The sequence below is a fragment of the Hyperoodon ampullatus genome (assembly GCF_949752795.1).
Source record: "Hyperoodon ampullatus genome assembly, chromosome: 12".
Taxonomy (NCBI): domain Eukaryota; kingdom Metazoa; phylum Chordata; class Mammalia; order Artiodactyla; family Ziphiidae; genus Hyperoodon; species Hyperoodon ampullatus.
The window spans coordinates 71,681,542-71,695,585 of NC_136925.1; the positions used below are offsets into that span (position 1 = coordinate 71,681,542).

General features: G+C 35.0%; 1 protein-coding gene across 5 annotated transcripts in view; it reads left to right on the forward strand.

The window, feature by feature from the left end:
- STXBP5 (syntaxin binding protein 5) overlaps positions 1 to 3,075 on the forward strand; it is a gene marked incomplete at its 5' end in the record, with an annotated part of 160,535 nt that extends 157,460 nt beyond the window's left edge. For all 5 annotated transcript variants that reach the window (XM_079716847.1, XM_079716848.1, XM_079716849.1 and 2 more), the window contains 2 exons: positions 972 to 1,192; positions 2,950 to 3,075. In XM_079716847.1, coding sequence (XP_079572973.1) covers positions 972 to 1,192; positions 2,950 to 2,991 — 263 coding nt within the window. In that variant the 3' untranslated portion in view covers positions 2,992 to 3,075. The remainder of the gene's footprint in view (positions 1 to 971; positions 1,193 to 2,949) is intronic.
- Between the last annotated feature and the right edge of the window lie 10,969 nt (positions 3,076 to 14,044).

The window sequence follows — 14,044 nt, forward strand, 5'->3', positions numbered from 1 at the left end:
GCTGAAGAAAGAGGGAATGTGACATCAGTCTTTAACGTATTTTAAGACTTTTGCAGTTTTCTAGGTGTTAGGTGATGAGGGTCTAGGTTATAAAGGGAAAGGAAGCAATGAATTCGTGAGACCTTTTGAAAGAAGAAGTTGATCTATTTGGTAAGTGACAAGATAAATGGATTGAAAGAAAGGGATTTGGGGCTTCCCTGGTGGCGCAGTGGTTGAGAGTCCACCTGCCGATGCAGGGGACACGGGTTCGTGCCCTGGTCCGGGAAGATCCCACATGCCGTGGAGCGGCTGGGCCGGTGAGCCATGGCCGCTGAGCCTGCACGTCCGGAGCCTGTGCTCCGCAGCGGGAGAGGCCACAACAGTGAGAGGCCTGCGTACAGCAAAAAAAAAAAAGAAAGAAAGAAAGAAAGGGATGTGGTTATCTACAACTTTTGGAGACTGAAAAGAAATACTGAATAAATTCTACATTTTCCTTCTAAGCGTAAGCATAGTATTTCAAGTAAGAGGAAGTGTGGTGTAAATAAACTAAAATAAATATGTATGTTTAAATCTATGTCTTTGAATTTAAATATTTTTATGTTAATTTATCTTTAATTTTTTGGACACTTAAGAGTGATTTTTTTACTGTTATTAAAGTGGTATCAGTATACCCATTATTAAAAAAAAAAAAAAAAAAAGTATACCCATTATTCATTTCAACAAATAATTACCAGTCACTTTTTTGCTCAAGTTCTATTATATGAACTAGTATAGAATAGAATATTTATTAATGTACATTGTGTTTTTGTATGTTTGAAAAGTATCTACAAATTATTAAAATAATCATAATAAAAAAGTAATAATTATATAGTAAAATAAATACTTCAATTATATTGTCAATCAAGTGTGTTTTAATGCTATCAGGTAGTAGGATTTTATTAGTAAAAAATTTTCATTTTCTGGGTTACTCTTTCATTTATCAAATCGTTCAGTTGGAGAATCATCCTCGGGAAAGGCTTCAAGAAGTCTCGCTCAGCATATCCCTGGCCCTGGTGGCATCGAAGGCGTGAAAGGAGCAGCATCTGGAGTTGTTGGTGAATTAGCACGAGCCAGGTTGGCACTAGATGAAAGAGGGCAGAAACTTAGTGACCTGGAAGAAAGAACTGCAGCTATGTTATCCAGCGCAGATTCATTTTCTAAACATGCTCACGAGGTACGTCTGTCAAATATTTAAGCCAAAAAGCCTAGGTAAAGCAAGCATGAAAATTACTATATTTTTATAGCTGTTGTATTTCTACACATGAATTTTCATGTATCCTCAGTATGGTTGCAAATTCCTAATTTTTGCCGCCAGCAGGAACCATTACAAGAATATAGCCTTTGGTCTCTTACTGAAGTTTATAAATTTTGAAGGTACCTGCTCACCTTCAGGCTTTTTGTAAACAAAGCCAGTGGCTTCGCAGACAGTTTCTTAGGGGATACAATAACAACAACAAAGCTAATTTTCCTAAATGCCTCAGATTCTACTACTAACTTCTCCTAGAGAAGGAAATAATTTGCCTCTTGATCTTTAGGTAGAGCTAAGTAACTGAAATTGGCCAATGTTTTTATTCAATGAAACAATACTAAGTCTGTCTGTAGACCAGTTCACACAGAGGAATAATGTGCATTTTTGCAACGAATTCATCTTGATGAACTAGGAAGTTGTGGTGGAGCTTAAAAACCAATGCTCTAAAGTAGGGGATCCCTAACTGGCCTTCTTACAAATACACTTTGTTAGACAGAATAGTACCCTTGAAAAACTGAATTTAAAAGCCGTCAGGTGGAATACACGTTCTTCATTTGGACACACAGTTCTGCCACTCCTTGATGCTTTATACTGGGCTACTTCACACATTTAGTTCCTAGCCTAGCCCTCAAAGGCATTTTGAGTGTATTATCTGAAGAAGCCATATTAAGGTTATTTTTATATCTGAGTACCCACTCTATCAGTAATAGCTCTTCTTTAAACTTTTCAGTCAAAAGTCATCTCCTCCTTGCTTAATAATGTTGACACCTAGAATGTATCAGAGGTAACTTGACTTGGGAGAGATTTGTCCAGGCTTTCAGAGAGATTCAGAGATCTTTTGTGGGTCCTTGTACTAGGCCAACACACCTCAGATGCAGGCTAGTGCCTTCAGTCTAGGTCAGGCCTTTTGTTGGCATAACCCTGCCCCTGACTGTGATCTCTAAGGCATATAACAGTTCAGTTAACCTCAGATATATCTACAGTCAAAATATTTAACAAAGAGCTCAATCCCTAGCTGTTTGCTCTTCCTTTCTACCAGACGTTCCTGAGCCATATTTGAGAGTCTAAGGAAGACAGTACGTTGAGGTGGTTAATATCATGGGTTTTTGAATTAGACTCCATGGGTTCAAATCCCAGTTTCACCATTGTGTTACTGCAGTTAACCCCATAAGCCTCAGTTTCTTCATTGGTAAAATAGGGAGACTAATAATGCCTAACAGATAGAGTTGTTGTGAGGACCAAGTGAAATCATGTAGAGAAAGTGTGTTATACAGTGCCTGGCCCAGAGTTAAGTGCTCAGTAAACTGTAGATGGCAGCAGTGGTAATTTCAGCCTTTCATTCTCCAGGTTCTTTAAGCATTATTTTTAATTCACTTTAGAGAACTGAAAGTTACTTTATTTTTTAAGTTATTAGCTTAGGTCACCAAAGAATGCACTGAGCCAAAATTTACTTATGTCATGTCTTTAGGAAATGTGAGGACCTTCTAGGCTAATTCTTCATAGTTACATTCCTTTTTCCTTGAAACGGAACAGTTCCTGCTTCCTGCTTTCTGTATAAATACTAAATATAAAAATGAGAGAATGTTTCAGAATATCATGTTTTGGAAAAGTATAGCAACCAGTTGTAAGTGTTGTTATTCTGGCATTTTTAAAATGTGTTCTTCGTGTTTTCTCCCCTTTAGATGATGTTGAAATACAAAGATAAGAAGTGGTACCAGTTCTGATAACCAGAAATCCAACTAAGTCCAACTTTAGCCAGAAGGAAAAAGAATTTTCCTATTTTATTTTACTGATTTCACTTTAGGAAAGTTAACATTAACGAGATGTTCATCACTGGATTTTGCTCTTTCCTAGCACAATCATGCACTGTTTGACCTTAGTCATGCGGCTTTAACTGAGGAGCATTCACACACACTCAACGTGGAGTATATGCTGTGGGCCAGCTACGAGTTGACGGTTTGGGAACTAGGATGGTCACATGTTACAAATGAAGAAACAGAGGGGTGTTGAGGAGACATGGCAGGGACTTTTCCTGGGTCGGTCCTGTATTAAACTTTCACATGCCAAAAGCTTCTGTACTGTCGTTACCTGCCATCGTTGTTTGACCTCTTTGAGGGAGAGGCAATAAGTCAGAAGTCCTGAAGCTGAAATAGTTATATTTGTGTCACTGACTGAATTATAAATGGCTGTCTTGGACTTTCCCTCCCTTCAACTGACTGGTCATCAGTATCATTAGTGAAAAAGAAACAAACTGTTTATTACCATATCTTTAGACAGATAAGCTGAATGGTGGGCTTTAAATAATAAAAACATACACATAGTTGAATTGTGTATGGGCTACTCTTGGATTCTTGTTATTGTATACTTGTGTTTATTCCATATTTTGTCAAAAGCAAAACAAGGCGATACATCACTTTTCATTGAAAAGAAAAGTGTAGAGCATGACTGAACTGCTCATCATTCTGGGAGTTTCCATGTAATGGCTATGCAGTGTGGAAAGTGAGAAAAACCTCCATTGTGGTGAGGAGAATACTTCAATGTCCCTTATCCTTGTTCTCATTAATTCAGCTAAACATGGATTTGACCAAAATAGTTACTGGTTAAATTTGTAGAAATGTTGAAATTGGCTAAGTTTTTAATTTTGCTTGAATTTTTATAAAATGTCTAACCCAATGTACCTTTGCATTATTTAATTAAAGTTGCTTAAAAAAATGTTTCATTATTTCAGTAAAATGTTCAGCTCCCTTTTTAATATGCCCTTTACTTGCTAACAGTTCCAGTACACTCAGGTGATGAGCCAATTAAATCTTAGTGCACATGCTGTCGCATGGAAAAAATCACAAGCATCCTTTGTCAATAATTATCTATGTAAGAGTCTAGTCTGATGACGTACAAAGTATTTTCTGTAGAAATATAATGTAAAACTGTTCATGTCCTTTCAAGGTTTTAAAAAGCCAAAAGGAAAGGAAAATATGTGCATTTTGGTAACTAAATTATTCCTGTATTGGAGTATAAAGCAGATGAGACCATCAGTGGGCAATAAATGATTGGTCCCTAGAATAGCACACAGACAGAAAAGAGATGATGGGGTAGATCTGAAGTAGGTAAGCTCATTCTGCAGGCTCATCTGAGATTATTACTGATTGTTCTTAAAGCAACGAAGGACGAATAATATAGAAGCATTATACTTAGTATTAATGAAATTTAAATATTTTCTTCTATAAAAAATAGTTTAAAACAGTTTTCTTTTGTCATTAAGAGATAATCAGAGCACAAATTGATAGCAAACATGATGGTTGCTTTTCTATTCCATATGATCATTAAAGGTATATTGTAGAACACCTTAATTTCACACAGTCTGTTATGCATTTTTCCTCTTTACTCTTTTCATTACTAAAGCTCTTATGTTTACATTTTATAACGTGCACTATGGGATATGAAAGTTTACATTAAAATGTACTTTGAATATCATTAGGGAGGGATTAAATATATGTGATGGAGATAACTGATCAAGCCAAAAGAAATATTTTAAAAATAGTCATTCTCAAAAGTTTTTGACTTTGTAGAAAGTACCTATGAGTAACATTTCTGTTAGTTAACGTCAGCTATATGATGAACATGTAGCAGTTTACAAATTGTTTAATTTGTATCATATATTATCTAATAAACCCATTGTTCCATGATATGTCACAGGAAGTATTAAGCCGTTTTTTAAAGGTACAGTTTTGTGAATGTCATCAATAAAATCAGTAGTTAACGAATTTGAAGTTGAGAAGCACTAAGTAAAGTAATATACTGGTTGATTCCCCATTCATGTGTAAGGGCATATTAGCTCCAATTATTTAATTTGCTGTGTTATTTCATGTTAATTGTATATCAACTTAATTTTTATATCAACTGTCATTTTTCCTGTTGTATATAAAATGAACCAATCTTGTAATTATTTTCAAATAGAGAAGTTAGATACATTTACCTGAGATGGATTTTATAAGAAAATCTTAAATCAATATTTCAAGTTATTTTATTTCATTTTTAAATTAATCTACAAATTATGCACAGCAAACTAGAAACTCACTTAGGATTAGAAAGCTTGAAGTATTTTTGAAAATAGGAAATAAGCTTCTCAGAGTTATACTTGATTCAGTCTGTAGATAAGAGACAGTCTGCAGTAATAAACTAACCCAGGGAATTTATTGTAATTTGAGAGGTAACATCTCTATTTTTTTTCTAATGCAAAAAGTTACAGTCACCAGCAAGCCAAGATTTCAGGAAAACAAACCAAAAATTTTAAAAAATAGTCAAAATAGAAAATATTAGAAAAGTGAACGATTTTTGTGTGCTTCCTCCATATCTTCAAACATTATTCTTTGTTGCCTGTGTCCTTGACTCTCAAATCATTGAAGTATTCACTGAGTAGCAGTTTGTCAGTAGGAAGTGGTTTCCCTATATGTACCACATACCTGGTTCATTTCACTCTTCAAACTAAAATCCATATGTATTTGCTTAGAACGTTATTTGAAACCTTATATTTTGACAACTTCTGTATATTACATCATTTGAAGTTTTCAATTATCTTAATTCCCTTGGTTTGCATTTCAATTGTACACGGTGTTTCCAAAAATGGTTATAGATATAACTGAGCTATTACTAACTTCTTAATTTGATTTTTTTATGGATGGGAAAAAGTGCTGCTAATTGTCTATGTTATTATGTGTACTGTATTACAATTTAAGTACAGTACTTTAAAGAAAGAAACATTTTCTTTTGCTTAGAACTTTTTAATTGTAGGTTTCTCTGAGGTTATTTCATGTAGATATGTGTTTTAAACAAGTCTGAAAGTGTTACATACTTTTAGGTTACAGGGGGTGGTGAGAAAACAGCTGAGGAAAGGAAAAATATGTGAAAGATACCATGGACTTCAAAGTTTTACCCTGAGTTCTGTATTCCATATATGTTTTGCTTAAGGCATTTTTTCATGTGACATTAGAAAAGCTATATCCAAAGGTAAATTTTTTGTGGCAAAGATTTGTTTTACATTTTAACTTTGGGGATTTTGTTTATTTGTTTTTGCAAAATAAAGAGCACTGAACTTTAAACTTGAAATTTTTCTGTACTTTTTTAGGTAATGAAAACTTTTTATTATCATTTAATTCACATTTTTCCATTCAAATCAAGTGATACATATGTATAAAATATACCAAAATTGTGAATATGCTGCTAGCTGCACCTTAAATGATCATAGTTTTAAAACCTTCAATAAGGTTTTATATCGTTTGGAAGGATTAAAAAATAGGAAAATCATTTGTTGTTTGTTTTAGTGTTCTAGGTCTTAAATTATTGCAACACTTTCAGATTTGTTTTAAGATCATACAGTAACATGTTATATTTATACATACTGCTAGAGAATATACTTTTAGTTTTAAAATGGAATTTTTATAAATGTACTCTTTAATTTTAAAAATGGTGAACTTGTTAAGTTTAAGTCAAAGTACTTAAAAAGTATGTATATTATCCATACAAAAAGTTATGTTTTACGCTTATAATAAGAAATATTGGTATCTCATATCGAGATACAATTAATTTTAAAGAATCATACATCATTCAAAAGTCTTCACACATGACAGGAAATATACCATTATTATGGTTTAAAAGAAACCCTCTATTGAGCATTTTCAAATATTAATTTTATTTTGGGGGAAATGCCCACAACAGTAATTACAAGATCTTTCTCAATAGCTGCAGCTTGCTGTTGGATGCCTACCTTAATTATTGTTTTAAAAAATATATATATTTAAAATAGTTTTCCAGATATTTTCTTCTACCTTTTTTAAAAATAAATTTCCAGAAATGAAAACAGAGTTTATGTATTTTTGTCAATGATGGCTTTTATTTTGTAGTTTATAGAATTTGTTCCTTATCAGTTTGATACTTGATCAAATATTCCTAGACTTTTTAATCTGTATTTACTTTGAAAAAGAGCACTTCTCTATCTTAAGTGTCCTCCTTTTTTTCTTTTCCCTTTTAGGGTGTTTGTTCTCTTGAATTGAAATTTATGCCCCAAAATTATTTTTTTTTCATTTGAAAATGAATGTGAAGATACTGTTTACAGCTTTTGTTAATTATACTTTTCATCACTCTGATCAATTCTTGTAAAGCACTATGGGGATGATTTTTCCTGTGACTCTTAATGATCTTACTGTTACCACAGAAGTTTTAAAGCTTCTGTGGACAGAAAATAGTTGTAACAACCCGGACAAAAATCAAAGGGGAAACTTTCGCTTACCTTTCTCAGCTGAATTAAATGGTTTTAATAACTTCCCAATTATCAGGATTATAACATTGCTTTCTTCAGTTCCTAACACAGTCTTAAATTATTAGGCACAATTCCTTTACAAATTGAGTACAGTAGTCCAGGGCTACATGTAATTAAATTGCTCTATTCATTGCACTCTTTGCATCAGAAAAATCGTGACTGTGTTCTGCCAATATTTCGCAATGAGGCTTATAGTTTAAAATTTTATACTGTATGAGTTGTAAATAAATCAGTATTAATTTATTGTAGGTGGTTTGGCTCAGGCATTTAAAATGGATATAGGCTAATGACAATGGAATCCTATTTATTTGGGAGTTTGGGGTTTTTTTTTATACTTTTGCAATGTGTTTTGTGTTGTTTAAATTTTCTTCAACTGAGGACCATGTAAGGAGGTGGAAACAGATTTATCATAGCAATAGAGAGCAATGAAAAGAGGGTAAATCATGTTTTAAATTTAAAAAAAATTTTTTTGTAAATAAATGGTACTGTGATACTTTAGGTGTGACCTCTGCTTAACGTGGTAGTTAGAACCAGAAAAACATTTTGCTTTCCAGTTATACTATTGGTTCATTGTAAATGCAACACCAAAAAAAATATTAAAAAGAGCAAGATTAAGTTTTTCTAACATTGTCCACTTCAGGGGCAAGCATGGTTGGTATAGAGCTCAAACTTGTGTACACCTTAAACTGTACATGCAGGTAGTTTTCAGTTGCTGCACTTTTTTTTTTTTAATCTTGCTCAGTCCAGTAGCTATCTCAAAGGTGATTGCTGGAATATGCATTTTAAATATGATTTAAAAACCCATCTCTGTGTACTGTTTCATTTAAAACAAAAAAGCACTATTGCAAACGCTAAAAACGTGTTAAACTTTGTAGTTATTTTGCATTCCTGTACTTTACAACTGTCATCACAGCAAAAGGTTTAAATTAAGTAATGAAATATTTTTGTAAATAAATACCGTTAAGCTGGTATTTTAAAATAATGTATTATAAATTAATGTTTCTGGAAAATGTTCATATATATGTATATGAATGTCTCTTTATGCTGAAGGGCTCTGATTGGGCAAAATAAAATATTCTAATCTCTCCTGAAACTAAATAAGCCCTTTTTTCTGGAAAATTTGTTTTAATTTTTTTCTCTGAATTGTGGGATTAATCCAGTAGTTTAACCTCAGCAAATAATAGATAAAATAGATTTCTACACCTGCAAAGGGAAAGTCAAGTTAATCAGGTAATTCAAGTAGAACAAACTATACTTTTCTTAACGATCTGGACTTTTTGGTAAAAGTTACCTGCCCCTACATTGAGTGGGAAGTACAGTAAAGGGTGAGGATCCAGACAGTAGGCACCAGCTATAGATGAAGACATCTTGGCCTTGGGTGTGTACGGAAATCCACAGCATCTTGTTAAAATGCTGATTTGGATTCCAGGTGTCTCAGGTGGGGCCTGATTTTGCATCTCCGATAGGCTCCCAAGTAATTACGGATGCCACTAGCCTATGGAACATACTTGGAGTCGCAAGGTTGTAGATAATTTCCATAAATGGCCTTTTGTTAGTTGATATTATCAGTATCAGTGTCCAACTACTTGTACCAAAAATGAACAGCACATTAATGGATATAGAATAATGTAGCTCAAAGGGGACCGAACGTCCTTGTTTATCATTGTTTCCATTGCATTTCAGAATAAAGAATATGGTAATTCTCATTAAATTGAAGGTTTATTTGATTTTGAAATCTGTATCATCTTACTGCCCACATGGTGGCAGTCATGTGTCACCTTATTGTCAGCCTTTAACAAGAGTCATTTACAGTATGGTGTAACAAAGGAAAACTGCAGACTTTGCAAAGGTTAATTTTTATGATTGATACTTTTCATCCAGAAAATCATTAAAGTCTTAGATACGGAACTGACAAAATGTCTAAGTTATTTGTTGTAAAGTGATGTAGATCTTTTGGTAGTGATCTGCTATATTATCAAAAGAAATAGTATTTTTCCAGAAAATATAGGCATAAAGTGATAAAGTTTTAAAAAGTAGAGAGACTGTCTTCATGTATCTCTGTTCATGGCTTTTTAAAGAACCTTAATTTAGGGTGCGTCCTGTTTAAATGGTACAGTGCTGTCCACTGTTTTAGATAGAAATATATTTGTCATTGTAACTCTTCATAGGTGTTTATAAGACAATTCAGATTTTCTTCCATTACTTTAAAAGATAATGTGATTGCTCTGTCATAAAACTTTTTTTAGTTTTTGTACAAATGTGATCTTTTAAAGAAGAAAGATTTCTCAAAGTCATTTTACTTTTTCAAATTTTAATTTATATCAGTACTCTAGTATGTGTTCACTCAAAACTTATGGAAATATTCTGACCTTTAGTTTTGGTCACATTATCCAATTGTACACTATTTTAAAAAACAAAACCCCATAGTTTTTCATAACTGCTTCTAAAAACAACATAACATTAAGCTACACATTTAATTAATAAAAACAGTTTCAGGTAATACAGAATATGTTTTTACTAGCAAAGTCTAGAAGTCTGAGAGCTTCATTTAAATTTCAAACTCAAGTCCTTAATTTACTTATCTGTTGCAGATTTCTGTCATCCATGGAATGCCTCAGGTACAGCTCTCAACAGGTGTGTTACTATTTCACAGTGAGTGTGTGTGTGTGTGTGTGTGTCTGCTCCCAAGCAGAAGACCCCTTTGTGCATCTCTCCCTAATTGAGTTTATCTCTGAATGTTTCTCTCACCCTCCCTCCCTCCCTCTCTTTTTCTGTCTTTCTTCTCTGTCCCTATCCCCAATGCCTCTCACTCCAAATCTTTTTACTCTTTAGTAATGTTTATTTTAACCCCGCACAGTTCTTTGCCAATTTTGGGCAGAAATACTATAATTTCTTAATGTTTCTCAGGGTCCCCCCCTAAATATTGGGTGAATTTGTAAATAATTTTTAAAAGCAATAATGCCATCCCGACTCCTTGTGACCTCCAGACCTGCAAAATCTCAGCAGATAAAGTAAAAACAGTTTAGCACACAGAAGACCTGCGCTGAGGCAGAGATTTTTAAAACGTAAACGCTGGAGGGGTGTGAGGTGACAGAACATGCAGGCAGCCCTCAGTGCTGGCCCACCCGCTTCCCTAGGGTGGTTAACCAGATGATGACTTTGCTTTTGAGATCAAAGATTCCAAGAAACCATTAGCATCACATGGGTGTAAAATCCAGAAAACTACATTTCAGAAAACGTAACCTCCATGTCCCTTTAACAATAATGTGACTACAGGTACCATTAGTCTAAGCAGTGATTCTCAAACTTGAGAATCAGAATCTCCTGGAAACCTTGGTAAAACGCAGATTGCTGGGCCACACCCCCAGAATTTCATGTTCAGTAAGTCTGGAGTAAGAAGAATTTGTATTTTCAACAAGTTCCCGGGTGATGCTGATACTACTGATCTACAGACCACACTTTGAGAACCCTGATCTAGAGCAGTGCCCTAGAGCCAGTTTCCCATTTATATCACAGTTGTTTTGGATGTTTCCTTTACTATCCTTTAATGAAATTCATAGATAATATATTTTCCTATATATGTAATTTTTTTAAATTGACCTAATAACCTAATACACTAGACATATGAAATGTGATTTATAATTTAAACTTTTTAAATATGTAAATCTTAAGGTTATATACTAGAAGAACTACAAAAAAAAAGGCCCCACAAATTTCCAAAACACTCCCCAGTAGGGTGGTCCCTTTTTCTGTCCTCCCTCCCCTTCTAGAACTCACTCCCACCCTCTACCATGGGAACCACTGGCCCAGAGAATTCCTGAGGGGCTGTCAAAAATATGTTCATCAAAGCTCTGCCATGGTGTAGATAAGAAAGTATAGAAGTCTAGGCTACCTAAATGCTAGTTTGGATTTTTAGTGTATTTGCACTAATTCCTCTTATAAGTTCACTTTCTCTTTTACATTTAATCCATGCTTTTGAACTAGTTGGAGTGGATGAGTGAGCCCGGACTTACCTTTGTAAATTTGTGCCCGAAGCTCACAAATCTTAATACCTGGTGTGGTTCTCCTAACAAAAACTCCTCATGATAAGATAGAGCAGTGAATCCATTTATAAGATTTCATTACATAACTTTTCTAATGGTTAGTCTGTTGGAAACTTTATTTACTCCTCCTGATATCACCAAAACTCAATGAGTGATTATTGGTTAAATGTTAGGCAAGTGGATTGGCCTCTCATTTCATTCCGAGTTTAGCAAAAGTGGGCATTATATGTAGCTCCTTTCAAAAGCCTAGCACGTTGGCCTGCGTGTGAAGGCCAGTTTTCCATCCCTAAGTTTGGTACTAGTTATGCCAGTGAACTTTCCAACTTGCTCAGCCTCTATTTGCCTGTTTCCTCATGTATAAAACTAGGCTCTAAATATTGGCCTTACCTACCTCACAGAGTACTTGTTGGGATATAATAAAGTAACCTCTGAAAATGGTTAGAAAACAAAATTACTACACAACACAAGGCCTTATGACCTTAAAAATAGTAGTCCCTTAGAAGCTCTGTGAATCAGAAATATATGTGAACAGGAAAGAACAAGTAGCAAATCTAGTACCAGGATCAGCAAATCAGGTAATATTAAAACTGCTATAATCAGGATAAAAACAAATTGATACATTGTCTTTAATAAAGTAATTAATGGAGAATCAATTAATTAAAACATGTTTGAATTTAATAAGCACCTTTAGTTCAACTAAATTTCACCTTTGTGGTGTGGGACCCCGGGGAGCTAATCCAGGATGTGTTTATCACCAACTATCATCAAGATATAAGATCTGATTAAAATTAATATGTAGTTGCCTTTCAAAATAGTACAACCAGAATCCCAGTGCCTGGGAATTTCTTTCTAATAATTACGTTCAAATTTATAAACGTAATTTTTTTTCTCCCTGGTGTAGAGAATAAATACATTGGGGGGGGTTTAGTCATAGCAGAGTTAACATATATTTTCACAGAGCATTTATAAAATACCTCTATAAGTAAAAATAAAAATTGTCTGAAATTAGGATGTTGCTTTCCTGTCCTTTTACAGAGCAGATTACCTTTCAAAGACTTTGCTTCCATTTAGCTGGTAAGAGAGAGACTGGATCAGGCCAAGGTCCAAGTCCTTGTTTGCTGTTTACCAACAATGTGACCACACCTTACTTAACCTCTTTTAAACACTTACTTCCCTCAGATATTAAATAAGAATGAAAGCAGTACCAATTTATAAGCTTGTCATAATATAATGTAACAGCAGAGGGACCTTGCTGTTAGGGCACCCTCTGCTCTGCAGCCTTAGAGACGTAGTATACAGATGAGCGTGGGCTCTGGAGGGAGACTATTTTAAATCCCTCCTGCATGATATGCATGGCTTTCAGCAAGTTATGAAACTTACCCATGCCTCAGTTTCCTTGTCTGTACAATGGTAGCAATTATTAAGTTAATACAAGTGAAGTGCCCAGGACAGTATCTGATGCATACAGTATTTCATTAAACTAAGATGCCCCTGAGAGTAAGATACACCACTGTTTGTACCACTAACAAAAATGCTGAGAAGTATATTTGAATAACCTCTCCTGATTTCCAAGATATAAACTATGTGAAAATGTGTCTAAGAATTGATGAAATGTGGTAGTCAGCACTCAAATGCTTACCCTTTTTCAGAGAACTAGGAAATGAGACCCCCTCTGCTTACTCGTAATCACATGCAATTCTAGACTAACCACGTGGACGTGCAGGAAAGAACTTCTAAAAATTCCTCTCTTTGCTGTGTTCCTCGGCACAGTTCTTGTTCACATGAACCTACTGAAGCTAGAACTCCCACGGCTGCATCTCAGGGGAGGTGGTGTTCCAGGAAACACAACATAACAGATGAAAAATAATTTTAGAAGAATCCCACGCTTGATTCAACTCTCTCAGAAGATGCTAAAAGGAACCCAACTCATAACCCCAAAACTCTTCTCATAGCCCTTTGCCTTTCAAATTTTTCATCACTGCTTACTCTCCGAAGACTTTCTTCATATGTTTCATCCCGCTTTTTTTTCCCCTTAGATTCTAACTCCCAGATGTGCCTGAGGAAGAATGGTCTAAGCTCTCCCTTCCCCTCCTGAGTCTCAGGTAAGATGCTCTCCTGTGTCCCTCTGGTTGCTGGACACTGGGGGAGCTCTCCCAGGCCCATGACATCCCAGCATCTCAGCTACCACGCCAGCATGGTGTGCGGCGCTTCTCCAAATTCCAAAGGGAAGCGGGGTCTCAGTTCTCCCTACTCTTACACCCTGAAACTTTTCAGCCAATTCCATCTTTCCTCTACCCTCCTTGGAGCTAATCCCTAAAGGGTGTCAGGTTCAGAGCCCCGTCTTCTTTTCCCAGCCCAGCATCTAAGATTAACACCTAGTCTGGACAGACAGGAGAAAATCATTCTGTCTGCTTCCTGTTT